This window comes from Carcharhinus amblyrhynchos, chromosome 11 (genome assembly GCF_965287045.1).
Source record: "Carcharhinus amblyrhynchos chromosome 11, sCarAmb.v2.hapA, whole genome shotgun sequence".
Classification (NCBI taxonomy): domain Eukaryota; kingdom Metazoa; phylum Chordata; class Chondrichthyes; order Carcharhiniformes; family Carcharhinidae; genus Carcharhinus; species Carcharhinus amblyrhynchos.
The window spans coordinates 41873942-41900887 of NC_137334.1; the positions used below are offsets into that span (position 1 = coordinate 41873942).

The 26946-nt window shown below is 41.8% G+C and overlaps 1 protein-coding gene across 2 annotated transcripts in view; it reads left to right on the plus strand.

Moving 5' to 3' along the window:
• pde11a (phosphodiesterase 11a) overlaps positions 1-26946 on the plus strand; it is a 355582-nt gene that overhangs the window by 293565 nt on the left and 35071 nt on the right. For both annotated transcript variants that reach the window (XM_080198223.1, XM_080198224.1), the window contains 2 exons: positions 1941-2015; positions 18739-18822. In XM_080198223.1, the coding sequence (XP_080054349.1) occupies positions 1941-2015; positions 18739-18822 (159 nt within the window). The remainder of the gene's footprint in view (positions 1-1940; positions 2016-18738; positions 18823-26946) is intronic.

Consider the following 26946-nt stretch of genomic DNA (forward strand, 5'->3'; position numbering starts at 1 on the left):
AGTTAGAGCAAGTGTTTGAGAAATGGAATGGTAACCTTTATTGCAAGGGGAATGGAATGCATACAAAGGTAGCAAAACATCACTAAACCTGTTCATGGTTTTCATGAGACCTCATCTGGAGTCCTATGTACAGTTTTGGTTTCCTTGCTTAAAGAAGGACATAATGTTGGAGAATTGTATGGAGAATTAGAACAGAGAGTATAGAAGGTGGTAGGAATCTAACCTCAGACAGCGCAAAAAATGTGACAAGTATGAGAAGGGAGGTGATCAATCCAGGACTGAGGATGTTGTACCTAAATGCACGCAATATATGGAACAAGGTAAATTAGCTTGTTGCGCATGTTGAAATTGGCCGGTAGAATGCTGTGAACATCACAGAGATGTGGCTGCAAGGGGATCAGGGCTGGGATCTAACTACCCAAGGATATGTGTCTGGTCGAAAGGACAGGTGGATGGGCAAAGAGGGTGGGGTTGCATTGTTAGTAAGGAATGAATAAGAAGGCATAGAATCTCAGTGAGTAATGTTGAGGAATTGCAAACGTAAAAAAACCCTGATGAGAGTTATGTACAGGCCATGATTGTATGTCAGGAAGTAAGTTACTTGCCACAGGTTCTGGACTATGACCTACTCTTGTGGCCACAGTATTTGTATAGCTAGTCCAGTTCAGTTTCTGGACAATTGTAACACCTAGGATATTGATAGTGGGGAATTCAGTGATGGTAATGCCATTAAGTGTCAAGTGGAAATGGTTAGATTCTCCCTTGTTGGAGATAGTCATTGCTTAGGACTTTGTGGCATGAATGTTACTTGTCACTTGTCAGCCTAAGCTTGGATATTGTCCAGGTCTTGTTGCATTTGAACATAAAATCCATTGAATCCCTGCAGTGTAGAATGACACCATTTGGCCCATCAACTCTGTACTAACTCTCCGAAAGATTATCGACATGGGTTTGGCATTGTTTCCGGTGTCTAGATTGATGGTCTGTTCAATTTCATTCTTTTTTGTAAACTTTTTGCTGGTTTGATACTGAGTGGCTTGCTCAGCCAATTCAGAGAGCTGCCATGTTAGACTTTAGAGTTCCCGTCCCCCGAAAGCAGAAGAGGCTGGATCATTGAATATATATATTCAAGGCTGAGTAAGACAGATTTTTGATTGACAAGGGTATCAACGATTATGGAGAGACAGATAGGGAAGTGGATTTAAGACCACAATCAGAGCTGTCATGATCTTAACGAATAGTTGAGCATGCTTGAGGGTCCAAATTGCCTATTCCTTATGATTTTATAACCCCGATGTTTGCAGAAAATATATTTTTAGCAATTTAGTTTCCGGGATAAGCCTTTAAGAATGAACTTAAGTTCTCCATAAGCTGCATTCAGATGTTATTGGGATAAATACCAACAAGGATAGTTCGGGCATTGCTCCATTTTGTAATTTCTAAACAATTATTTTCTTTTATCCTCCCCCACAGCCCAGCCCCTTAATATCAACTTACTATCCACTGAGACTTTTCTTTACATGTAGGGAATTCAAGCTTCAATTTTGTCATCTGAAGTGTTCACATTTTATGAACAGCTGGCTGGTCGTGTGATAGAGGAGAACCTTTCCAGTTTGGTGTGGGAAGCTAAATCTTCTGTTCTTTTATAGTGTAGCGAGCACAGTTTTGTGTGCCACCATGCCCGTTGTAAAGGTAGAAATTCCCCTCTCGTGGTTCAATTTTCAGAACTATCAAAATCCTTTTAATGAATGTCACATGACTCGAAATGCAATAGTACATTTACTAAAATCTGTTCAATCCTGTTCATTCATAATGATTAGCTAAGGTATTGACAAAAGGGAAGATCTAACAATGGAGAATCAAAAGTAATATTGAAAGCTGATGAGAAAGCATTTACAGAACCCATTCTCTCCTTACAGAAATTTCTGATCCTCTTGCAGGTAGCAGAACTGGTCACTAGTGAATTCTTTGAACAGGGAGACAGGGAAAGATCGGAGCTGAAACTCACTCCTTCAGTAAGTGAAAACCCATTTCTTGCACAAGTCCAATGGTTTCATAACTTATGTTCAAATCAGACAATGTGGTCCATACTGTGATAATCACTTGAACATTTATTGTCCTTTTCCAACCAAAGCAAAAATGCACACATTCAATTGTAATAACCACAAATTAAGGATTTTAAAAACATTTTTCGAATTTGCTTTATATATTTCCATCATTTGCAGCTAATATATGAAGATCTAAGCTACCTCTTCAGAGACTAGAAACTTGTAATTCATTCTTGATATTGCTGAAATAGTTATGAACCTTGGCCTGGAAATTGGAACATAGCTGAATTGGGGCACGTGCTACACATAACTAGAGGCAGGATGTCTATGGACAATTAGTCCATCAGCCTAATTTGTTATAGGCAAAGTGCAGAAGCCAGCTTACCAGTCCAAGAAAGCATGACGTTCCGGCCAGTTCAGACATCACTGAGTCCTCTGGAGAGTCCAGAATAGAGGGCAGGAACTGTAGACAATCAGGAATATGTAAACGATGGCCTTCAGTGAGCTGTGAATTTAATGTGAAACTATGGAGAGTGTTCCTATTCCTCACAGCTCCATAACAGAATAACTATAAAAATGTAAAAGGAAGCTTTTTAAGAGTTGCTAGTTTGGCTGCATCATGCATAGTGCATGTTATTGTCTTTTATAAGCAAATTTTGCAAAGTGACCCTCAGACGGGCGCTAGATCCTTTACTTGCATTTGCAAAAACTTAACACGTCTATAGTGCCTTTAACATAGTAAACTGTCCCAAGGTGCTTTACAGAAGTGTTTTCTGACGAACTTCTCCTTCTCCCTGTGTAGCCACCTTGGCTTGGTGGGGAGGCTTGTATGCTTCGATAATCCCTTGGGTAATGCCACTGGGGACTCCTTGCTTCTGGCAATTTCCCCTATGGCAGCAAGATTGGGACAAGGTGCCAGAAAAGTATTATCAAAGAAGTATTTAGTGGCAGAACATGTGAGAAAACTGTGCATCTCAGCAGCTGTACAGGAGGAGAAAGATTGCAGCAGTAAGGTGGTCCTGATCACCATGGTCTGGCATGTAACCGAAATTTGACTGCTAACCTGTCAAGGTCACGTGGATGATGACAGGTCCCCACATTAAACAAAGTCACTTGCAGGCTTCTACCAGGATCTATTTGCCAAGTCCTGTGATAATGGAGAACTGGTGCCAGGTGACAGCGATTAACCTGGAAGACCTAGTTAAGAATCTGCATATAGGCGATATAAGTATAAAGGTCATTGGATATCAGTGTTGTGACAGAGGTGTCTTTGGGCAATAATATTCATAACTGAGCAATCCTTTTCAGGATATCCTCCACTCACCCTAAATAAGGAAGGAACAAAAAAAAAGGTTGTCCCATTTTCTTCTGGCTGCAGAAGCACACCTGCAAGATCGCCACCTTCATGGTCAAAAAAAGTGTTTGTGATTTAGAACATTAGATTACGCAAGGAGATTCTCAAGGGCGACTGGAAAGAAAATGAAATATCAAAACTTCAAATTAACATCACTGCTCTCAATGAGCCTTCCTGAGGAGGAACAGATGAAGAAACGAGCAGGGAATACACCTGTGACTTCAAAGAAAAGGCTGACAGTGATCCCTGTATTGATGGGGTCGATTTGCCATCCATAAGATCATCTTGGATGCACTAGCAGAATTTCCTAGACTCATGACACTTCACCTATAGATCAACCATAACCAATATGCCACCATTATCAGCACTTATACTCACAGCCTTGATTCTGATGAAATGTTAAGGATTAGTTCTATTCTGACATTAATGAACGTCATTATCATAAAAGAAGACAAGATCATTATTCTGAGGTCTTTAATGCAGTGTTGGCCATAACTCTGATGTCCAAAGTGGAACCATTTAGAACAATGGAGTGGGAAAAGCCAAAGCAAATGATGTTATCCGACTGCCATACTGTGCTGTGAGGTGGAGATGCCAGCATTGGACTGCCACTCACCTGATGAAGGAGCAGCACTCCAAAAGCTTGTTATTCCAAATAAACCTGTTGGACTTCAACCTGGTGTTGTGAGACTTCTTACTGTGCTCAGCGAGGCCCTATTATAACTAAACCCCTCTTCTGCTAGAAGAACTGTAATGTTCTAACTGTGTTAGGGGTTATGAGTTTTAAACAAAAAGAAAAATAGCAACAAGATGTTTATTAAAGGAACTGTTGCCTGTACAGAGTAGAACCTGAAACTAAACAAGATGACAACACCATTTATAGGGTGGCATGTGGCACAGTGGTTAGCACTGTTGCCTCACAGTGACAGGGACCCAACTTCAATTCCAGCCTTGGATCACTGTCTGTGTGGAGTTCGCATGTTCTCCCCGTGTCTGCATGGGTTTCTTCCCACAGTCTAAAAATGCACAGATTAGGTGGATTAGTCATGCTAAATTGACCCTAGTGTCAGGCGGATTAGCAGAGTAAATGTGTGGGGTTATGGAAATAGGGCTTGGGGGTGATTAAGGTCTGTTCAGTATAGACTCATTGGACCAAATGGCCTCTTTCTGCACTATCGGGATCCTATGATTAAATTGTGTGACTGTCTTTTAAAGCAATCATGCAACAACTTAATTATATAACAAGGACAAATATAAAATGACATGGAGGCATCCAGGATCCTCCATCGTCACCTCCTGGATTATGATCTAAGCGATGTCTATATCACTTGACCCATGCATGTGACTGCTGATTCTGGGCAGCTGATAGACTTGCTCAATTTGTGATGAACATTCACCTTGCAGCAAGACATTATAAGGCCCAAAAGCTGGAATTCCTAGTGCAGTTCACAAACAACTTGGAAAATCTTCATGCATTTCACTCACTTCTGGAACTGTGGGATCAAATAATGTCAAGCTGTACTAGATTCCATTGCCCGGGCCATTGGGCTGGTGCATCATCATCACCAGGACAGAAATGAGCAGCCTTCATCTGACAGAAAAACAAAAGGTCACAAATCAAAAAGGTAACATCCAATGGATCAAGGTTGATGTCGAAAGACAAATCAGAAAGCTAAAAGACACGCAGTGGGAAGAGAAAGCCCAAGACATCCAACATATGCTGAACATAATGAAATGCAAAACTTGTTTGATGCCACCAAGCCATCATTAGACTAAGGTCAAATGGACAAAATTATTTTTGCTCACAAGATATTGTTTCTCTTCTTAAGGATAACAATACCATCAATCAACACTGGAAAGAACATTTTAAACAATTGTTCAACCATGAGTCTACAGTGGCAGCTGATACGCTCCAAACGAAACCTCCAGTTCTCTGATAGAATCCATGGGTGAACCACCATCAATGCGAAAACTGCGCAAGCAGTTAGATGAATGAAAAACACCAAAGCTGATGGCCACCGTGGTATTCCAGCTCAGATTTTCAAAGCTGCTGGAATCTTGCTCACAAGCAGACTTATTTGGGAGGAAAAAGAACCCCCCCCACCTCACACTTCTTGATTTCAGGAATGCAGCAGTTGCAACTATCTTCGAGACGGGAGATAAATCTTGCTTTAGAAGCTATTCAGGTATTTTCCTCGTGTTCATACCTGTCATTGAGGAAATACTCCCAGAGACGCACTGTGACTTTGGACCTTCCAGAGGAATCTCTGCAATGGTCTTCGTTACAGATAAATCCAAGAAAAATATTGAGAACACTAAGAACTTCTCACTGCATTTATCAACCTGTGCAAAATATCTGATACAGTAAATTGTGAGGCTCTGTGGATTGTGCTCCAGTGATTTGAATGTGCGAGAAACTCATTACAGCCCATAATGATATGACAGTATCAGTCTTGAATCAAGCAAGGCTATGAGACAGCCCTTTTTACTATTTACATTCTATCTGGTAGTGACAATACACCCTAAAGATCAGCTTCCCCCTGATATGAGTATTAAATACCACCTTGATGGAAAACTCTTTAGCCTTAGTCCCCTCTCTGCCAAATCTAAACTGACCACCATAAACATGCATGATCTACAATTAGAGGATGATTGCAATATCATTGACCACTTTGCATCAAATTTACAAGCCATTCTCTTCAATTCTATGTGCAAGAAACTTGGCCTGTTCTTGACTGTTGCCAAAACAAAACTCATATATCAACACATATTACAATCAAATATTCCACCTCCTGTATATGTTAAAGAAGAGATTCTGGAATATTTTGAACATTTTCCATTGTAACCACCTCTCTCAAAAGGCCAGCAATGATGAGATCGTAATAAATTGAAAGCAGCTCCCTAAGGCTCCATAAGCATTAAAGGCTTTATTGCTAAAGCAACAATTAACGATATATATACAATTAGAGTCCGACTGAATAACTGTGCAACTCCTCGCTGGGTCCCCAGCCCAGGATACATGCCCTAGCACTCCCGCATTGATACTTCATAGGGTCTGGCCCAACCACATGGCCCTCAGGGAACAGCCCCTTAAAGGGGGTCAAGCTACCACACCCCTCAACTCCTGAAGTCACCTAAGTAGAAGACAAAAAAACACAGTTAACACAAACAAATTATTCTTTAAAAATCAGGGGAAAACCCCCATGGCAACTTGTCAGAGGTTTAATCGTCTGAGACATTCAAGTCAGGCAGCCCTAACCTATACAAGAAATCCCAGATATGACCTACAGAGATCAATCAAAGATGCCAAAAGACAGTACTGAACCAAGTTGGAATTCCAAGCTAACCATATGGATCCCACCAACTATGGCAAAGTCTGTAAGACATAACCAGCTACAAGATGAAGGCATGTAGAATTGCCGGCACTAGTGCACTCCTCCCCAATGAGCTCAACGCATTGCTATGCCCATTTTGAGCAAGAGATCAGAGAAAGCATGTCCTCCACCTTGGAAGCCTCAGCTGAACCCATATCCGAGGCCACCATGACAGACATCAGATCAGCTTTCTTGAAAGTCAACCCATGGAAAGTAACTGGCCCGGATGAGCACTCAGATCCCACATGGACCAGCTGGAGGGGGTATTCACAGCCATCTTTAATCTCTCTTTATACCAATCTGAGGTCCTTATCTGCTTCAAGAGGACGACCACCATCCCTGTACCAAAGGAAAGCCAGGCAGTGTGCCTTAATGACTGGATGTCAGAGCCACTGGACGACATACTTATGAAGTGCTTCAAAAGGTTAGTCATGGCACGAATCAAGTCCAGCCTCCTAAATTACCTGGATCCATTATAGTTCACCTATTGCTGCAACAGGTTCACAACAAATGCTATCTCCCTGGCCCTACACTCAACCCCACAACACCTCGGTAACAAAGACACCTATGTCAGACGCCTATTTATTGACTACAGCTCAGCCTTCAACACCATTTTTCCTATGAAACTCACCTCTAAACTCTGTGGCTTGGGGGGTCAGCTCTTCCTTCTGCAACTGGATCCTAGACTTCCTAATCCTCAGACTGCAATCAGTAAGGATAGGCAGATACAATTCCTCAACAATCATCCACTGGTGACCCACAAGGCTGTGTCCTCAGTCCCTTACTATACTCCTTATACACCTTATACACCTATGACTGGCCAAATTCCCCTTCAACTTGATTTTCAAGTTTGCTGATGACACCACCGTAGCGGGTCGGATCTCAAACAATGATGGGATAGAATACAGGAAAGAGATAGAGAATCTGATGAACTGGTGTGACAACAATAATCTCCCTCTCAATGTCAACAAAATGAAGCGTACTGGAGGACATGCCCCCGTCTACATCAATGGGGACGAAGTTGAAATGGTCAAGAACCTCAAATTTCTAGATGACCTGATCATTAACAACCTGTCTTCGGTCCCCCCACCCTGACGCTATAGTTAAGAGAGCTCACCAACACCTCTACTTTCTCAGAAGGTGAAGGAAATTCAGCATGTCCGCTATGGCTCTCACCAACTTTTTACAGATGCACCATAGAAAGCATTCTTTCTGGTTGTATCACAGCTTGATATGGCTCCTGCTCTGTTCAAAAAAAATATAAAGGGTCATGAACAAAACCCAGTCCATCTCGTAAGCCAGCCTCCCATCCATGGGCCCTGTCTACACTTCCCGCTGCCACGGAAAATCAAGGACCCCACGCAACATGGACATGCTCTCTTCCACCTTCTTCCTTTAGGAAAAGTATACGAAAGTCTGAGGTCAAATACTAACTGACTCAAGGGCAACTTCTTCCCTGCTGCAATCAGACTTTCAAATGGACCTGCTTCGTATTACGTTGATCTTTCTCCACATCCTAGCTCTGACTGTAACACTATATTCTGCACTGTCTTGTTTCCTTCACTATGTATAGTATGCTTCATCTGCACAAGAAGCAATACTTTGCAATACATGTGACAGTGAGAAGTCAAATCAAATCAAATCAATCAATCTGATGACATCCAAACGTTTTTAGACCGACTGGACTATGAGCTATGTTCGTCTGGATATGAAAAATCAGGTTGGCTGTGTTAAGTGGCAAACTTATCAACCCAGGATCTAAATCATTCTCAGCAACTGCTGTATTTTCTGTTATTGCAACAACTGGGAGTTCTGGTTCCACATCTACAACAGGCATCGCCATTCCCAGTCCAGGCAGATCTACCTATACTGGAGTCACCTGTTGATCCCTTGTACTGCTGTCTTCATCATGTGATCTGTATGCTTCTTGATGCAACATCCTTGCATGTTTACAATTTAGGAGACTGGCCCTGATCTTCCCACAATCTTACCAGCCACCCATGCTGGCCCAGTAAAAACATTTCTCACCATGACTACATTTTTGTTTTTGGAGACTCTGTTCTTCCTTGAGTCGTGATTCTCTTTCTGAGAAGCTTGCCTAGTCCTTCCTGTCAAATTTGGAAATATCATATCCAACCAAGTCCTTAGATGATGTCCCATTGGCAACTCAGCTGGCGTGGCCCCTGTGGTCCTGTTTGGCGTCATGTTGTGAGACAATAGGAAGGTGGCAATCCGTAAAGAAAGAGGCCTTTTTACTTGTTTCTTCATTGAGGTCTTGAAAGTTTGCACATATGCTGATGTCCTTTTTGAAGCCAGCTCCACAAGTACTCAGACAAACTCCTGCAAAATAAATTTCGATGAGCTGGACACCGTGTCCAGATGGCTGAACACTGTCTCCCCACCAGATCCTGTTCTCTCAACTCTCAAATGACCAGTGTTCCAGGGAAGGCAAAGAAAATGGTTCAAGGACAGCAACATTGATATAATGATTTGGAGGAACATGCCACACATTGTTCAAAATGGCAATGACTTATCCAAAAAGCTGCACCACGCTTTGCATCACAACTTTTTTTACTGAGGCTGCAGAGTGGCAGCAGGAAAGAAAAGGAAGCAAATCCTGCATTCTGGATCCCATTACCTCACGAGACATCCTGTCCTATGTGCCCAATATCTGGAGGAATCAGTCATGCTAAGATCCACAGCAGAAATCAGGTTTTATTTCCACAATCCTGATGCTATGCTTTGGGATGTTCTGAGGTCTTAAGGTTCCATCACTCTCCATTTATAAAGGACGCTCTTCTCAAGTCCTCAGTGAAATAACTCCCTTCACCAAATTTAGATTTATTTATTTAGTAAGCAACATTCAGACAGCTGCTTCGTTGTACAGAGTATAAACCCGGAGTGCTAGTAACCCTGACACTCCACATTATATACATGTGCAGGCCTCCCTAATTGGACAAGTCATTACTGACTTAATCTGGGGGCTCCTATTCTAAGAGGTCCACATTGTGGGCCTTATTAAAGTCATTACACCCAGTACATTTTGCTACATTAAAGGTAATATTTAAAAAATATTGCCTTGCCTCGAATTGTATGATCATTGATAAACTGTTTGCAGCTCAGAAGGAGGCCATGAAATACGAAATATTAGCATTCACCTTGTGAGTCCATAAAATATGAAAGAGATTATAAAGTATTTAAATGAAACCTTACTTTCTGCTTATTTAAAAATAGACTTTGTTGGACTAAAAACATGGATGCTACAGATTACATGATTTGCAAGTTGGCTACAGTTCTGGAAACTCCCAACTGTAATAACAGGACAAAGCTCAACCTTCATCCTTGTGGAATGTCATACCTACCACTGTCCAGACCCATTACAATCAATGAAACAAGGGAGAAACAGATAGTCTGTCTCCCCAGCCTGCCCTTACAACAAAAATAGAGCTACTGAAATTCGTCGTACCTGTGGAGACTTTAAAAACCGCCATCAGTCTCCTAAGATGAACTTTCATCTTAGGAGACAAGAGGCATAGAAACAAATGTTATTCTGAAACTGACTCATTGATGGGTAACATCACATGACCAAAGTTCCTCTGGTCTTTGCAAAGTTTTAAAGTTAAGTTCCTGAACTCTCAGATAGCCGCTGTTTAATAACCAGCTTGACAACACCAAAGCAGGAGTCTAAGCTGACAATAAAGCCCGTCTCAAATCAAGACTTCCTTGAAACCTGATTCTTGAGAAGATTGCCTGGACCGACGGTCATTGCTTGGACCAAGGGCAGGATTTGCTGGCCGCGCTCACCCCAAGGCAACAGTTCCTATCCAAGTCAACAGACCGTTGCATGGTCCATGTCCCACCCACTGCGATTCCCATGGCAAGCAGAACAGGAAAATTCCACCCCATTACCCCAGCCAGCCTGGAGGTCATGTTGCAGCTGTACAAAACTCTGGTGCGGCTGCACTAGGAGTATTGTGTACAGTTCTGGTTGCCACATTATAGGAAGGATGTGGAAGCATTGGAAAGGGTGCAGAGGAGATTTACTAGGATGTTGCCTGGTATGGTGGGAAGGCCTTATGAGGAAAGGCTGAGGGATTTGAGGCTGTTTTCATTAGAGAGAAGGTTAAGAGGTGACTTAATTGAGGCATATAAGATGATCAGAGGATTAGATAGGATGGACAGTAAGAGCCTTTTTCCTTGGATGGAGATGGCTAGCACGAGGGGCCATAGCTTTAAATTGAGGGGTGATAGATATAGGACAGATGTCAGAGCTAGGTTCTTTACTCAGTAGTAAGTGCGTGGAATCCTGTGTCTGCAACAGTGGTGGATTCACCAACATTAAAGGCATTTAAATGGTCGTTGATTAAAAATATGGATGGTATTGGAATAGTGTAGGTTAGATGGGCTTTAGATTGGTTTCACAGGTCGGCGCAATATCGAGGGCTAAAGGGCCTGTACTGCGTTGTAATGTTCTATGCTCTATATTCACTTTGATCTTGAACACCTCCTCTCGCCTTTATTAAGGAGAACAACCCTGGCTCTTCCCACCTATCTACATAACTGAAGTCCCTCATCACTGGAATTATCCTCATGAATCTTTTCTGCACCCTCTCTGAAGTCTTTACATGCTTTCTGAAGTGTGGTGCCAGAATTTGACACAATACTCCAGTTGAGGCTGAATCAGTTACTGACGCAAAATCCTACACGTCTTTTTAACCACTTTCTCAACTTGCCCTGCCACATTATAGGAAGGATGATTTAATGATTTATGTCTGTGTAACCCCAGGTCTCCTCTTGTTGCTGCATCCCACATCAGAATGTTATCCTTTATTTTATATTGCTTCCTCGTTCTTCTTACCAAAGTGCATTACTTCACACTACTCTGTGTTAAATTTCATCTTCCACCGATTCCACTACCACCTCCACCAATAATGTCCTCAGAACGTTTATCACTATTCTCATTAAAATGCACAATGCTTCTTTATGTTTTGTGTCATCAGCAGATTTTGAAAATGTTATTTGTACACCCAAGTCTAGGCCATTAATATGGATCAAGAAAAGCAGAGGTCCCAGTACCAACGCCTGGGAAAACCGCACTGCATACTTTCCTTCAGTTCAAAAAAACAACCATTTACCAGTGCTCCCTTCCTGTCACTCAGTGAACTCTGTTTCCATACTACACTGTCTCTTTTATTTTTGTGAAAGCCTGTTTACATGTTCTGCAAGAACTTGCCTTCCTCCTTATTTTAGAATGAAAATTCCCATCTGAGTCTTTTGAATTATAACAAAGCGTTGGTTGTAGATGTATTGGGTTCCAATAACTAGCAACCATGGACTAACAACAGTAGATGTTAATTAATAGTAACTGAGCAGCTCTTACATGCTGTGTGACTGCCTGCTCTCCAGAACTCATGGCATGTGATTCCTTATTAATGCACATACAATAATGTATTATACTTATTGGGTATGATCAATTAAAAATTCACCAATAGACACAGTAATGCAGTAATTTAGTGCATTGGATAGTAACATACTGTACTAGACCTTGGAAGGAACCGTGCTCTCACCTAAGATTTAACAAAATTTATTCCTGTTGACAATGATTGTTTCTGGAGAAATTTGTATGGAAAAGGTCAAACACTTTCTCACAACAATGGAGAGAGTTAATGCACAGTCATCGTTGGTAATTCTTAATAACTGGACTTTGACCAATACTTTCAAGCAGAAGCTTGAAAGCACAACCCATCCACCTCACGGGATGAACAAGTATAGGGAAAGGGATGAGATTTTTAAAAATACAATTTTGGATAAATTACACCCAAGTAAAAAAGAAACAACTTAGGTTAAACATCCTATACTTTATAGAAAATAGAAAACAAAATTATATAATGCATATAAATAGCACTTTATTATTCAGAAAGGTTAATTTAACCACAACATTTACCCTGATGGTAAATAGCATTCTTAAAAATGAAATCTAGTGTTGCTGGTGCTAGAATCACTTCAACCCTGAAGAGAATTAAATGTTTGAGGTTCAAAGAATTTAATGCAGCAAGTGAGTACCTTGCAAAATCTAAAAGACATCACAAGAGGACAATATTTAATTTTGAGGGTTCAATGTATTATAATCGGTCTTCATTGCTATATATTATGTTAGTTAAATATTTTGAGAGAAGTGACATTAGACATGGCATGAGGTCCGTTTGCAATGATTTGCTGAAAGGTGAACGCAGTGCATCACTCAGCATTAAGTCAGGCTTGTAGAATAAGAAATGCAGGGTAAAGACAGCAATACTAATATCATAGTAATACACAAAGAAGGTTATTGATTTTGATTTAATGAGATAATGTTGCCTATATCAGGTTTACTGCAATTGTTGCATGTTGGCATTTTTGCTTGTGTAGAAATATTGTTATGTAATCAAATGCTGTGATTAAATATAATTGTATATTTTAACTAACTCATTTGGATGTCACCAGTTATCTCTTCAGGATTCTGCACACCGTTTGGCATTAATATGCATTAATCTTGACTCAGTTAGAGCACTTTTCCCTCTGGCTGAGAGGGATTGTGTTCAACCTTCAATGCTGACACTTAAGCACCTACTTTAAGCTGATAGTATGGAAGCAATAATAAAAGATGCTGGAATTATTCGGCATATATGGAGAGAAACACAGTGAATATTTTACATGGAAACATAGAAGGAGCATACAGGAGGAGGCCATTTGGCCCTTTAGCTCTAATAATTGTATTCCAACAGGTGGTTAAAGCTAGAGATAATGCACAGTATCAAGAAAGGGAAAATTTTTACCTGTTGTGGAAATTAAGTAACACAAGTCAAAATAGATATAGAAACATAGAAGACAGAAGGAGGTCATTTGGCCCTTCGAGCCTACTCCACCATTCATTATGATCATGGCTGATTGTCCAACTCAATAGCCTAATCCTGCTTTTTCCCCATAACCTTTGATCCTATTCGCCCCAAGTGCTATATCTAGCCACCTCCTGAATACATTCAATGTTTTGGCATCAACTACTTCCTCTAGTAAATGAATTCCACAGGCTCACTACTCTTTGGGAGAAGAAATGTCTCCTCACTTCCATCCTAAATGGTCTACCCTGAATCCCCAGACTATGACCCCTGGTTCTGGACTCCCCCACCTTCAGAAATATCTTCCCTGCATTAACCCTGTCTAATCCTGTTAGAATTTTATAAGTCTCTATGAAATCCCCCTCATTCGTCTGAACTCCAGTGAAAACCATCCTAATTTAGTCAATCTCTTCTCGTACATCAGTCCTGCCATCCCTGGAATCATCCTGATAAACCTTCGCTGCACTCCCTCGAGAGCAAGAACATCCTTCCTCAGAAAAGGAGACCAAAACTGCACACAGTACTCTAGGTGTGGCCTCACCAAGGCCCTGTATAATTGCAAAAACACATCCCAGCTCCTGTACTCAAAAGCTCTCGCAATGAAGGCCAACATGCCATTTGCCTTCTTTACTGCCTGCTGCGCCTGCATGCTTACCTTCAGTGACTGCTGCACAAGGATACCCAGGTCTCGCTGCACACTCCCCTCTCCCAATTTACAGCCATTCAGGTAGTAATCTACCTTCTTGTTTTTGCTTCCAAAGTGAATAATCTCACATTTATCAAAATTATACTGCATCTGCCATTGATTTGCTCACTCACCCAACCTGTCCAGATCATTCCAAAGGATCTCTGCATCTGCATCATCAGCAAACTTTGAGATGTTACATTTTGTTCCTTCATCCAAATCATTAATATATATTGTGAATAGCTGGCATCCCAGCACCGATCCCTGTGGCACCTTACTAGTTACTGCCTGCCAATTTGAAAAGCACCCATTAATTCCTACTTTTAGTTTTCTCTCTGTCAACTAGTTTTCTATCCAACTCAATACACTTTCCCCTAATTGCATGGGTCGGGCGGCAGGGCAGTAGTGCACCCTAAGCATGGGCACCCTGGCATTGTCAGCCTGTGCCCCCAGCACTGCCCAAAGAGCAAAGTGCCCTTGCTCAGGGGGCACCTTGGCACTACCCATGGGGCGGCTTGTGGGGCTTAGGGGTGAACAATGGGTGTGAGGGGTTCTGCTGCCACTCTGCTGACAAAATCAGTCTGGGATGGAGGGAGGGCAGTGATTGGGGCGGGCTAGTGGGAGGGTTGGTCTGCCGACAGTGGGGAGGGGACCCTGAGGGGATTCCGGGGGCGTTTACCGGGATGAGGTTGTCATCACTGCTGGGAGGGGGAGGGCTATGTATAGGGTGCTCCGGGACTGGGGGCGGGGGGGGGGGGGGGGGGGGAGACGGGGTCTGTGGGGTGGATCAGGGCTGGCCTGGGAATTGATGTGGGAGCCATGATTGGGCCATAGGGGGGAAGGGCTGGAGGGGCAGCACTGTCGGGGTTCCAGACTGGCCAGTGGTCAAGCTGGCTAGCAAACGGGGAGTCTGACAGATTGGGATCCCTGCGCACGCGCAGAGTTCTGGAGCTGTCAAACTCTGACGTGAATAGGCCCTGCCTCCCTGGGCTTTTAATAATATTCACGACTGGGACATCTGCAATGCACAGAATGCCGAGAGTCCAGTGAAAAGCTGAACTGAGAAAACAGTCAGAATTTAAAACAGTTTTCCTGCCAATTCAGCACTTTTGGGAGAATCGTCCCCTATTTCTCTCTCCACATATGCTGCCAAACCTGCTGAGTCTTTCCTGTACTTTGTTTTTAGTTCTGATTTCCAGAATCCACAGTATGTTGCTTTTATTGTAGTATGGAAGCAGTGCTGCGCTGTCGAAGGTGATGTCTTTTGTCAAAGATTTTATGCCCTCTTCAATGAACACAACTAAGATGCATTATTTAATAATTTCTCATTGCTGTTTGTAGGACATTGCTGTGCAAAAATTGATTGCTGCATTACTGCTATATTACAACAGTGACCACTTTATCGGCAATAGAATGTCGTGAAATGGGTCACGGACGTCATTATATAAACGTAAATTCCTTTACCATCAATGAAGCTGACCATATTGGCTTGAGTTCTGGATCAAGCTGTCAATGTAGATGAGAAACAATTGCAAACATTAACCTTCCAACCCCATGACCACCACTATCTAGAAGAACAAGTGCAGCTGATATCTTGGAACACCACCACCTAGAAGTTGTCCAAGCCACTCACCATCCTGACTTGGAAATATATCGCCATTCCTTCACTGTTGCCAGATCCCTCCCTAACAGCATATTGGGTATGTCTATGTCACAGGGACTGCTTTGGTTCAAGAAGGCACCTTTTCAAGGGCAATTGGGGATGGACAATAAATGCTGACTTAGCCTCCCGTAAATAAAGTTTTAAAAAATCAACACTAATATAAGAGTATCTGGTATAGCAAGGGTTAATGTGGGATGGAGAAACACTACCACCTACAGTGTTATGTAAAGAGACATGACCTGAGACTAGGGGTCAGCTGTGGACTGGACAGAGACCTGTATTGAAGCAAGCATGGAGTTAGCTCATAGCTTGGATAATATCCTGTGTCCATGTACAGTTGTGTTATCAATTAACAATTAACGTTCAACCCACCAGAATGTGATAAGCACAAGAAGACTTGGAAAAATCAGTTACTGCAGCACCATCTTTGAAACCTGCACAACATTTAAAACTGCATTCATCTGAACTTTAAAACAACTACAGAAAATAAATCAACATTACCGGACTAATTTGGACTGATCCAAGGGCCAGACCAAATATAAAATTGGGGACATTGGCAGAAACAATTCCGAACCTCCAATACAGCTTCAGAATTAGATAAAAAGATAAAAGTTGAACAAGGCCATCAAAATAAGTCACTTTTGCACCAACAACGCGAACTGCTTTCATTACTTCTCCCCCATCCTGTTGGATTCCCTCCTTAAATTTTTCCACTTTGCCGCTTCCTCCTTCCTTCCCAAGAATTGTTCTCTTCCTACTTTGGACGTGTAAACCTAACCCCGAATGAGTTCCGACGAAGTGTCATACTGGACTCAAAATGTCAACTCTGTTTCTCACTCTGCCAATGCTGAGTTTATCCAGCATTTTCTGTTATTGTTTCAGATTTCAAAGATCTGCAAAATTAAACCTCTATTAACCTAATCCTTCCGTTTTCCTCATATTTTGTGTGTGTGTGAAGAGTGCTTTGACCATAAGATTTTTATGCTGTCCATTGAAGTATTTTTAAATAACCTTTCAATCAATTGGCTCAAACTAAGCCAAAGGGAGTAGAGTTTTCGCTCATTGGCACAACCAGGTAAAATTGACTAATCAACGTAAATATCAGGGAATTTTAAGGGCAAGTGGGTAACACCAAAAACACTATTTACATTTCCATTTTCTGCGATTTATTACTTTGGACACCAGGATAAAATTGCTAGATTCTTTAGATTATATGCTATTTTAGGAAGGCTCTTCAAATTGTGTGCATTTTCTTAGATGCACAGGTAATGCTTTTAGATACTTTTTCAGTTCAAGAAATATTTAATTTATCAAGAAACTGACAAGTATATGCCAATGAAACTATTAAATGAATCAGTAGTTATTTTAAAACATTTTTAATTATTTTAAATCTACGTACTCAAAAGGTAGGGACAGGATACTCAAGCAGTGCAGCAAGCCAGGACACTCATCGGAGGTTGTTAGCAGGCCTCCGTGAGTCTCTGGGCGCAAGATATCCGGCATTGTCAGTTCTGTGCCAGAAATCGGTACTGAGCTGTGTAATTTGTTAATTCTATTTTTAATATTATTTGCATATGATTGACAGGCCAGAGACTGAAATCTCTGGGCACACTGCCCCCCCCCCCCTTCCCACCAGTGTTTCACTCCAGTAGGGTTTACAATAGCTCCCCACTTGCGGGGAGATGGTGGCCCAACCCCACTGGAGTGAAGGAGGGCCATCGAGGGCCACCAGAAGATCGAGGGCAAGGGGGTGTACCCCCGGCATTGCCAGCTGGCACTGTCAAAGGGGCAAAATGGCACTGCCCATAGGGCATAATGGGGCAACACCTCTTGGGGGGTGGGGGGGGCGATCAATGGAGTGGCGGGTCTCCCTGCCATTCTGCACTGGGATCACTGACAGAGGAAGGGAGGCAATTAGAGGAGGCCATCAATGTGGGGGATGGGTGGGGTTGGGGCATCGGGACTGCAAGTGTGGGACGCGGAGGTGGTTGAGGCTGACCCGGACACGCCGGGGGAGGGGGCCAGTGATCGGGCCATGAGGGAGTCGCACGGTCAACGTTGGAGGAACATGGGGGTTGTAGGGCCGGCCAGCGATCAGGAGATTGCAGTGCGAGGCTACTGCTCATGTCTCACTCCCTGATTTTTATCGTAATTCATGCTAGTGCACTGTGCATGCACAGGGTTTGGGACACTCATTTTGAAAATCCCGTTGGAAAAAACCAACGGGATTTACTCCAGTTTTTATGCAAATTCTATATTTAGAATTCTTTTGGGAGCATTGCTCCCAGTGTTCTTATTTTTGGCAACTGAACCTATTTTCAGTGGTATTAATGAAACTGTACCACGTGATCACTCTTACATCAACAGATCATTTTTCAAGGTGGAAAAAAACAATTGTGCTGGTTCATTGGTGATTCTATGTTTGTGATTCTACACATAATTTTATTGGAACTTGATCTGTAACCCAACCTGTGTAATTTCAAACACATTTTGGGAGCCATTTCCGAATTTCATTCAAAGCAGACTCTCTACCCTCAAGATCTCTCTTAACTATCAGAATTCGATACAGAGAAAATCAGTCCCTAACCTTACACTACTATATCTGGCAGTACTAAAAACAATAAAGATATTTAGAACTTACCGATTTCCACAGAAAGCTGGCTATTTATTAAATATGTAAAAATGTTTATTAAATGTCAAGTCAGAGTCCAGCAAGATCTAATTCCTAATTATTGTTTCCAGGCCATTTTTGATCGTAATAGAAAAGATGAACTTCCAAGACTACAGTTGGAATGGATTGATGGGATATGCATGCCCCTCTATGAGGTAATGTGTATAAGCAGTTGAAGTCTAATATCTATAGTATGTAATCCACTACCTCTTTTTCCTATAGAATCAAATTAGGCCAGAATTATAGAAAAACTGAAATCTAATTAATCTCCAATGTTTGCCAGGTAACCAGTTGGTGCTTTCATTTCACTGATATCAAGGTGGAACTTTAAAGTAAAATCATTTTTAGATTGATCAGGACATTGAATTATGAACCTGGATATTTTCTGCAGTTTTCTGAAAACAATTAAGAGGAAGTGAGCAAAGAAAACATTTCTCCTGTAAAAAGCATGTCATCTTCACTAAGCCAGCAGTTGTATCTCTGTGAATAGGCAGTTCTCATAATTTGATACTTTCAAAGCACAAATGATCTCCCCATATAATGAGTTTGGCCTGTAGCTAACAGTGAATTAGTTCCTTGTACACTCTAATAGGTTTGTGAATCTCAGTTAATAAATGTTAGCACTGCAGGAGCAGTCTGCGCTTTTGCCATTTCTATACAGTGAGGCAGTCCTAAACATGATGGTGCAATTAATTGTTCAAGCCAAAAACACAGAATTGGTCAACTAAAGCAATCAGCAAGTTGACAAATCTATGACCCAACTTAGCTATTACTGAACAGAAAATTGTCTATGCTTTGGGCAAACGTTTGTGAAATTGACCTTCCTTTGCTGGCCACTTAGTATTCATGTCATGTCCCTCAAGGTACTGGTCTAACATCAGATCCAATTTTATCACCTCAGTAAGTTCTGACAAACATTTAAGCTTCTACTTACTTGTGAACCCTTTGTAACATTGAAATCTTCTCATTAAAACTTTTTGTTAGCAATTATAGCTTTTCTTGTCTAGCAACCAGCAGTTATATGCAGGAGAACTGAATCCAGATTTGTATTATGCAAATTGAATTCAGGTGACTGCACAGCACAAAATCTTCTCTCCTTGGTTTATGGCGTAGAAGCTGCAGACCTGCTCTTATGCTACTAAACAGCCACATTCAGAAGCTGCTACCATTTGGCCCTGGCTTCTTTTATTTTAACTATATTTCCATGAAATATCTATTTTAGTGGTTAGTGATTTTTTTAAAAGAGAGAAGAGGGACCCGGGTTCAATTCCCTGCTTGGGTAACTGTCTGTGTGGAGTTTGCACATTCTCCCCTTATGTGAGTGGGTTTCCTTTGGGTGCTAAGATGTGTGGGTTAGATGGATTGCCCATGCTAAATTGTCTCTTAGTATCAGGGGGACTAGCTAGGATAAATGCATGGGGTTATGGGGAGAGGGCTTGGGTGGGATTGTGGTCGGTCAGACTCGATAGGCTGAATGCCCTCCTTCTGCCCTGTAGGATTCTATGATTCTGTGAGAGATTGATTCTAACCCTCTTTGACTGTCAGTCAAAGATTTCTAACTGGTGAGTGACAAAAGCCGCCTAGAAACATAAAACAGCAACATCAGCAGTAAGGCTATTTTAATGACCTATACATTGGCTGTCCTGACAGATCGAATCTTGCTTTGTCATATCTTACCACTTGTTACTACCAGTTTGCATGTTTTATCATGTTTGAACCATAAAAACAACAATGTGCCAATATGCCCACTTTAATAGAGTAAAAAGTTGTAAGTTGCATCAAAGGAGCATGAACAAAACTTAACACTGAACTGCACGATAGGATTTGATTTGATTTGATTTAATATTGTCACATGTATTAGTATATAGTGAAAAGTACTGTTTCTTGTGCACTATACCGACAAAGCAAACCGTTCATAGAGAAGAAAACAAGAGTGCAGAAGGTGGTGTTATAGTCGTAGTTAGGGTGTAGAGAAAGATAACATAGTGGTGAGGTAGGTCCATTTAAAAATCTGATGGCAGCAAGGAAGAAGTTGTTCTCGAGTCGGTAGGTATGTGACCTCAGACTTTTGTATCTTTTTCCAAAAGGAAGAAGGTAGAAGAGAGAATATCTGGGATGCATAGGGTCCTTAATTATGCTGGCTGCTTTTCCGAGGCAGCAGGAAGTGTAGACAGAATCAATGAATGGGAGGCTGGTTTGCATGATGGACTGAGCTACGTTCACGACCTTTTGTAATTTCTTGCTGTCTTGGGCAGTACTGGAGCCATAACAAGCTGTGATTCAACCAGAAAGAGTGTTTTTTGTGGTGCATCTGTAAAAGTTGGTGAGAGTTGTAGCTGACATGCCAGATTTCCTTAGTCTTCTGAGAAAGTAGAGGTGTAGTGGGCTTTCTTAATGATAGTGTCAGCATGGTGGGACCAGGTTGCTGGTGATCTGGACACCTAAAAACTTAAAGCTTTCAGACATTTCTATTTCATTCGCGCTGATGTAGACAGAGGTATGTTCTCTACTATGCTTTTTGAAGTCGATGACAATCTCCTCCGTTTTTTGACATTGAGGGAGAGATTATTGTCTTCGCACCAGTTCACCAGATTCTCTATCTCATTCCTGTACTCTGTCTTGTCATTGTTTGAGATCTGAGCCACTGCGGTGGTGTCATCAGCAAACTTGAAAATCAAGTTGGAGGGGAATTTAGCCACACAGTCATAAGTGTTTAAGGAATATCATAGGGGGCTGAGAACACAGCTTTGTGTTAAGGATGATTGTGAAGGAGGTGTCGCTGCCTATCCTTACTGATGTGGTCAGGAAGTTCAGGATCCAATCGCAAAGAGAGAAGCCACGACTCAGGCCACGGAGTTCGGAGATGTTTCATAAGAATAATGGTGTTGAAGGCTGAGCTATAGTCAATAAATAAGAATCTGACATAGGTGTCATTGTTATCTAGATGTTAGAACATAAGAACATAAGAAATAGGAGCAGGAGTAGGCCATCCAGCCCTTTGAGCCTGCCCCGCCATTCAATAAGATCATGGCTGATCTGTCGCTGCTCAGTTCCACTTTCCCGTCCAGGGTTGAGTGCAGGGTCCGGGAGAAGGTGTCTGCTGTGGACCTGTTGTGGCGGCAGGCTAACTGTAGCGGATCTAGGCAATCAGAGAGGCTGGAGTTGATTTGTGCCATGACTAATCTTTCGAGGCACTTGAGAATGATGGGTGTCAAAGCCACCGGACGATAGTCATTAAGACATGCTACTTAGCTTTTCTATGGTAGTGGGTGATGACCAGATGGGTGACCAAAAGCTTGGTCAAAGTGGTAGATTTTAAAGAGCATTTTAAAAGAGAAAGGAAAAGAAGAAAACTTAAGGAGGTTTAGAGAAGGAATTCCAGAGCTTTAGGGTCTAGACCACTGAAGGCATAGTCCTCAATGATGGAGGAATGAAAATAGGATATTGAACAAGAAACTGGAATTGGAGGAGCACAGAGATCTCTCAGGCTTGTGGGGCTGGAGGAGATTATAGAGATAGGGAGGGATAGGCTTGGAGTGTTTTGGAAACAAGGATGATAATTTTGAGGCATTTTAGTTCAGTAAACTTCCAGGAGCAATGAGTGAATGAGACTTGAGGTAAGTTAGGATATGGACAGCAAAGTTTTGGACTCAAGTTTATGCAGACAGTAGATGGGCCAGGGGAACATTAAGGTTTAGAAAATAATACTTCCTTTTCACTGAAATAAGATCACCCTGAATTCAAAATTTAGTCATTTTAACCTAATCTTACTCCTAACTTTTAGGAAAAAAGAACTAGATTTTTAGCTCCTGTGAGACGTGGGAACAGAGGTGAGTGGCTGTGGAATTTTGCACCAATGGCCAGTGTACCTATTCCATACGTCCAAGCCTGCCCTGAGCCATCTATAGGTCTGTTAAGGTGTGCTGTCAGAGACAGGGGATTTTCCTGTCAGCTTCCAGGTTCCCAGAGTGGTGGGTGAAGGTGCACTTGCTTGGAGATGGCCTCCCAATGGTAGATCAGGCCATTGCTCCAGGCAATACTGGGGGCTGTCCCTGTCTGGGTTGAGAAGCTGCTGCAGGCAATCACGTGGAGAGGACACAGATACAAGAATGACTAAGAGAGTTGATGTAGGTTACTAAAGCCAATTTCAAATAAGGATTTATTTCCAGAGCAATAGAATTGAAAAGCAGAGGAGCTATGTTAAACATGTGCACTTGGTTGGAACACACTTAATAAGAACAGTTTTGGTTTTTATTATAAAAATGATAGAGACATAGGAGATAATACCAGACAAATTGCTAGAATGCCAGAACTCAAAGGGCAAAACAGGATGGGGCTTCTTTCTCTTAAAAGGAAAAGACTGAGTGCATTAGGAAGGGGGCTGATCAAATTCTTTAAAAATATGAATTGAAGGGGCTTGACAGAGATAAAAACAGATGATACTGGAAGATCCAAGCCAGTTCGTGCCCCACACACCCCTCATGGCTCCACATATTATCCATGCCAACTCCTGGCCCTTTCATGCCCATTCACCCAGTGTTCACTATGAACAGAATAGTTGATGTCAATCATAACAATGGCTTCTGTGAAACTGCTTTGAAAGAAGAGCACCCATTCTTATTTTTTGGGGAAAAATGGTGCCCTGTAACAGACCATTAAAGTATCAATAATAGAACCTTTAAGCACGTGATACATCTTAACCTAGTGCAAATAAACATTGAGGCATTGACAAAATAGATCAAAAGAAAGAAACCTCATAGGAATGTCAATCAAGCAAAGTCAACACTTCTCTGATCTTGTATAAACAAGTTCACTGACACACTCCTTTTGTAAGAATCTGGGCTCTGCTCAATTCACATCTCTATGGGGTTAAAAGTTGCTCTCTCCCCACAATCTGTCACCTGCATCTCCCTATCTTGCCAACGCCACTTTCCTTGCATTTGTATATGCTTAAAACCTGTATCATTTCTGCAGCTCTGATGAAAGATCAGCCATCTTAAATGTTAATGGAGGTCCTCACCACACAAATGCCATCTGATCTGCCAAATATTTCATGCAATTTCTGTTCCAGTTCAGATTTACAGCATCTGCAGCATTTTGCTTTTGTAAAGGGTTTGGCAAGGTAGATGTAGAGAAATGTAACCCTTACAGGTTCAATCAGAATCAGGGGTCATGAATGTAAGGTAGTCACAAATAAATCCAACAGGGAATTCAGGCATACTTACCCAGAGAGTGGCCAGAATGTGGAACTAGGTGCATTGAGGGAAGCTGGAATATATGAGGGAGAGAGGAATAGAAGAAATATGTTGATGCAGTTAGGTGAAGAAGGGTGGGATGAAACTTGTCTGGAGCATAAACACAGCTTATCTCTGTAGGGAACTATTGCTTGATTCTTCGTAACAGATATTTGCTGCAAACTTCAAGCACTGTGCTGGCATTATGCAAGACTGAAAGGGGAGGGGAGGGCTTCTTCATTTTCTCAGGAGGAAAGAGGACATGCATTTTCCAGGCCACTCTCCAACTCTCCGTGAAAAATTTCCAATGGCGCAGGATGTGATTTACTGTACACACATGACTCAGTAGGCCCCACATGTGAATTGGAAAATACACCATAATTGAAAGGGCTACCTCAGTGAATATGTGCGACCATGTTGCGGGGACTCTGTTAGTAAATGACTGGTATCTTGGCAGCAGCCACGATGCATGCACATGGCACTACTTAGCTGTACCTGCCATCTTTGGACCACCGTGGCAAACCAGAGACTGGTTACTTGGGGACTAGCGATACCCACTTTAAATCTGGTGCCTGGGTCCTATCTGCCCCCTGACCACATCTATAATAAGAGCCATGCTATCACCAGGAATATCATGGAGCAAACCATCAATAATACTGAAACAACATTTCTGCTATTGGGATTAATTGGGAGGGTAATCTCTTTACCAGAGTGCATCTCTGGGCTCAAGATGATCAGTTGTGTCTTCCACACACTCACTGTTAAAGGAAAGCCTTTACCTTTAAACATGAAGAGAACCTCAGGAAATGAGGAAGAAAAATAATAATATAGGCCTCTGTCATTTTGAATGGATGTAACATCACAATCAAACAGTTGTGAATTATCAGAATGTCTTTTTTGTCTAATTTGACAAATGGATATTCACCTATGAATGGGGAGAGTACCAGTTTGTGTGCTTGAGTAATGTGCTTGCCATTGTTAAATAGCTAGAAGTATTTGGAAACTGGAAGAGGTAAGTGTGGGGCTGGCAGCATTGATAGATGTGTGAGGATGTTGGGCATGAGCCCAATGAGTGAGTAATGGGAGTGTGATCATTGATGTTATGTGAAGATGCATTCACTGACCTTCACTACTGGGTGGCACAGGGCACAGTAGTTGGCATTGCTGCTTCACAGCACCAGGAAGCCAGGTTCAATTCTGGCCTTGGGTGACTGTGTGGAGTTTGCACATCTTCCTCGTGTCTGTGTGGGTTTCCTCCATGTGCCCTGGTTTCCTCCCACAGTCCAAAGATATACAGGTTAGGTGGATTGACATGTTAAATAGCCCCTTAGTGTCCCAAGATGTCTACATTAGATGAATTAGCCATGGTAAATGTGTGGGATTACAGGGATAGGGTGGGAGAAAGGGCCTGGGTAAGGTACTCTTTCAGAGAGAGTTGGTGCAGACTCAATGGGCCAAATGATCTCCTTTTGCACTGTAGGGATTCTATGATCTATACTATCACTCATTGATTTGATATTTGATTTGACTTATTTGTCACATGTATTAGTATACAGTGAAAAGTATTGTTTATTGCATGCTATGCAGACAAAGCATACCATTCACAGAGAAGGAAAGGAGAGAGTGCAGAATGTAGTTTTACAGTCATAACTAGGGTGTAGAGAAAGATCAACTTAATGCAAAGAAAGTCCACTCAGAAGTCTGGTGGTGGCAGGGAAGAAACTGTTCTTGAGTCTGTTGGCACATGACCTCAGACTTTTGTATCTTTTTCTCAAAGGAAGAAGGTGGAAGAGAGTGTGTCTGAGTCCGTAATTATACTGGCTGCTTTTCCGAGGCAGCGGGAAGCGTAGACAGAATCAATGGATGGGAAGCTGGTTTGCATGATGGACTGGACTTCATTCATGATCCTTTGTAGTTTCTTGAGAGATCAGTGAACTATTTCAGTCCTGTAGCCAGGTACTCAGGGCCAGACTCTGGTCATTTATCTCCCAGGCCACCTGCTCCTATTCCCTTCTCACATTTGAGGATCACCTGGCTCTCTGTGGAAACGTGGCCTTTCTCCTCCTCTCACCTTCCATTACTAAGGCCTTTAATTGTGCATGTAAAAAGCTGAGAGCCCCTTCTCTGTTCTTTGCTCCATTTGTAACACTCTGTCGTCCATCTCAGCATTCCTGAGACTGTTTCACCAGCTACTGTAGCACCTTTATGAAGTGTAGGCTAACTGATCAAATAATGAAATAGCCTGCTAAAATTAATTAATTAGCAGGACAAATATTGTCTAGAAAACTATTTTGCAGTGGGAGCCAGGGCCTCCAGGACACGAGTGATTAGGAAACTAAAACAGAAACCCAGAAGGAGAAGCTTTAAGTTTTTGTTGTTCTATTTGTATTTGTATTGAATAATCCTTCTGTGAGTGTCACTTCAGAATTGGCTTCAACTGACATTGCAACTGTTTTCATTTAATTAAGATTACGATTAATATTTCACAAAAAATAAACTTACATTGTATCTATAAGACACTTGAATTTCACCTTTGTGGTTTAAGATTCTGTCTACACCCCAAGTTAGAAATAATCACTTCCAACCAAGATATTTCTGTATTTTTTAATACAGAATAAAATGTTCTCAATTCTTTGACAGGAACCAACAACTTACATTTAAATAGCACCTCTACCACAGAAGAAAATATCTCAAGGTGCGGCACATAAGCATAATTGGACAAAAACCAGCCCTCAGCCAAAGCAGATATTAGGAGGAGTGATTACCTATCAACAAAAAAAATCAAAAACACTGACTCTAGGCATAAGCACCATGAACAGAGAATTCAACCTCGATTTTAAAAATGGTTCACTTCGACACTTCATTATGATTCATTTTGATTGTTTGGGAGAAATGCAGATTGTAACTCTAATTCTTGACTGCAGGCACACTGTGTTCCTTTTTTAACAGATAAAAATGCAAGGCATACTTTTGCTTCAATTCTTATGTTTTATGGGTTTTTTTATTTGTGCTTTCCTCTGTCCCTTTTTTTTGTTTTTCCTCTTT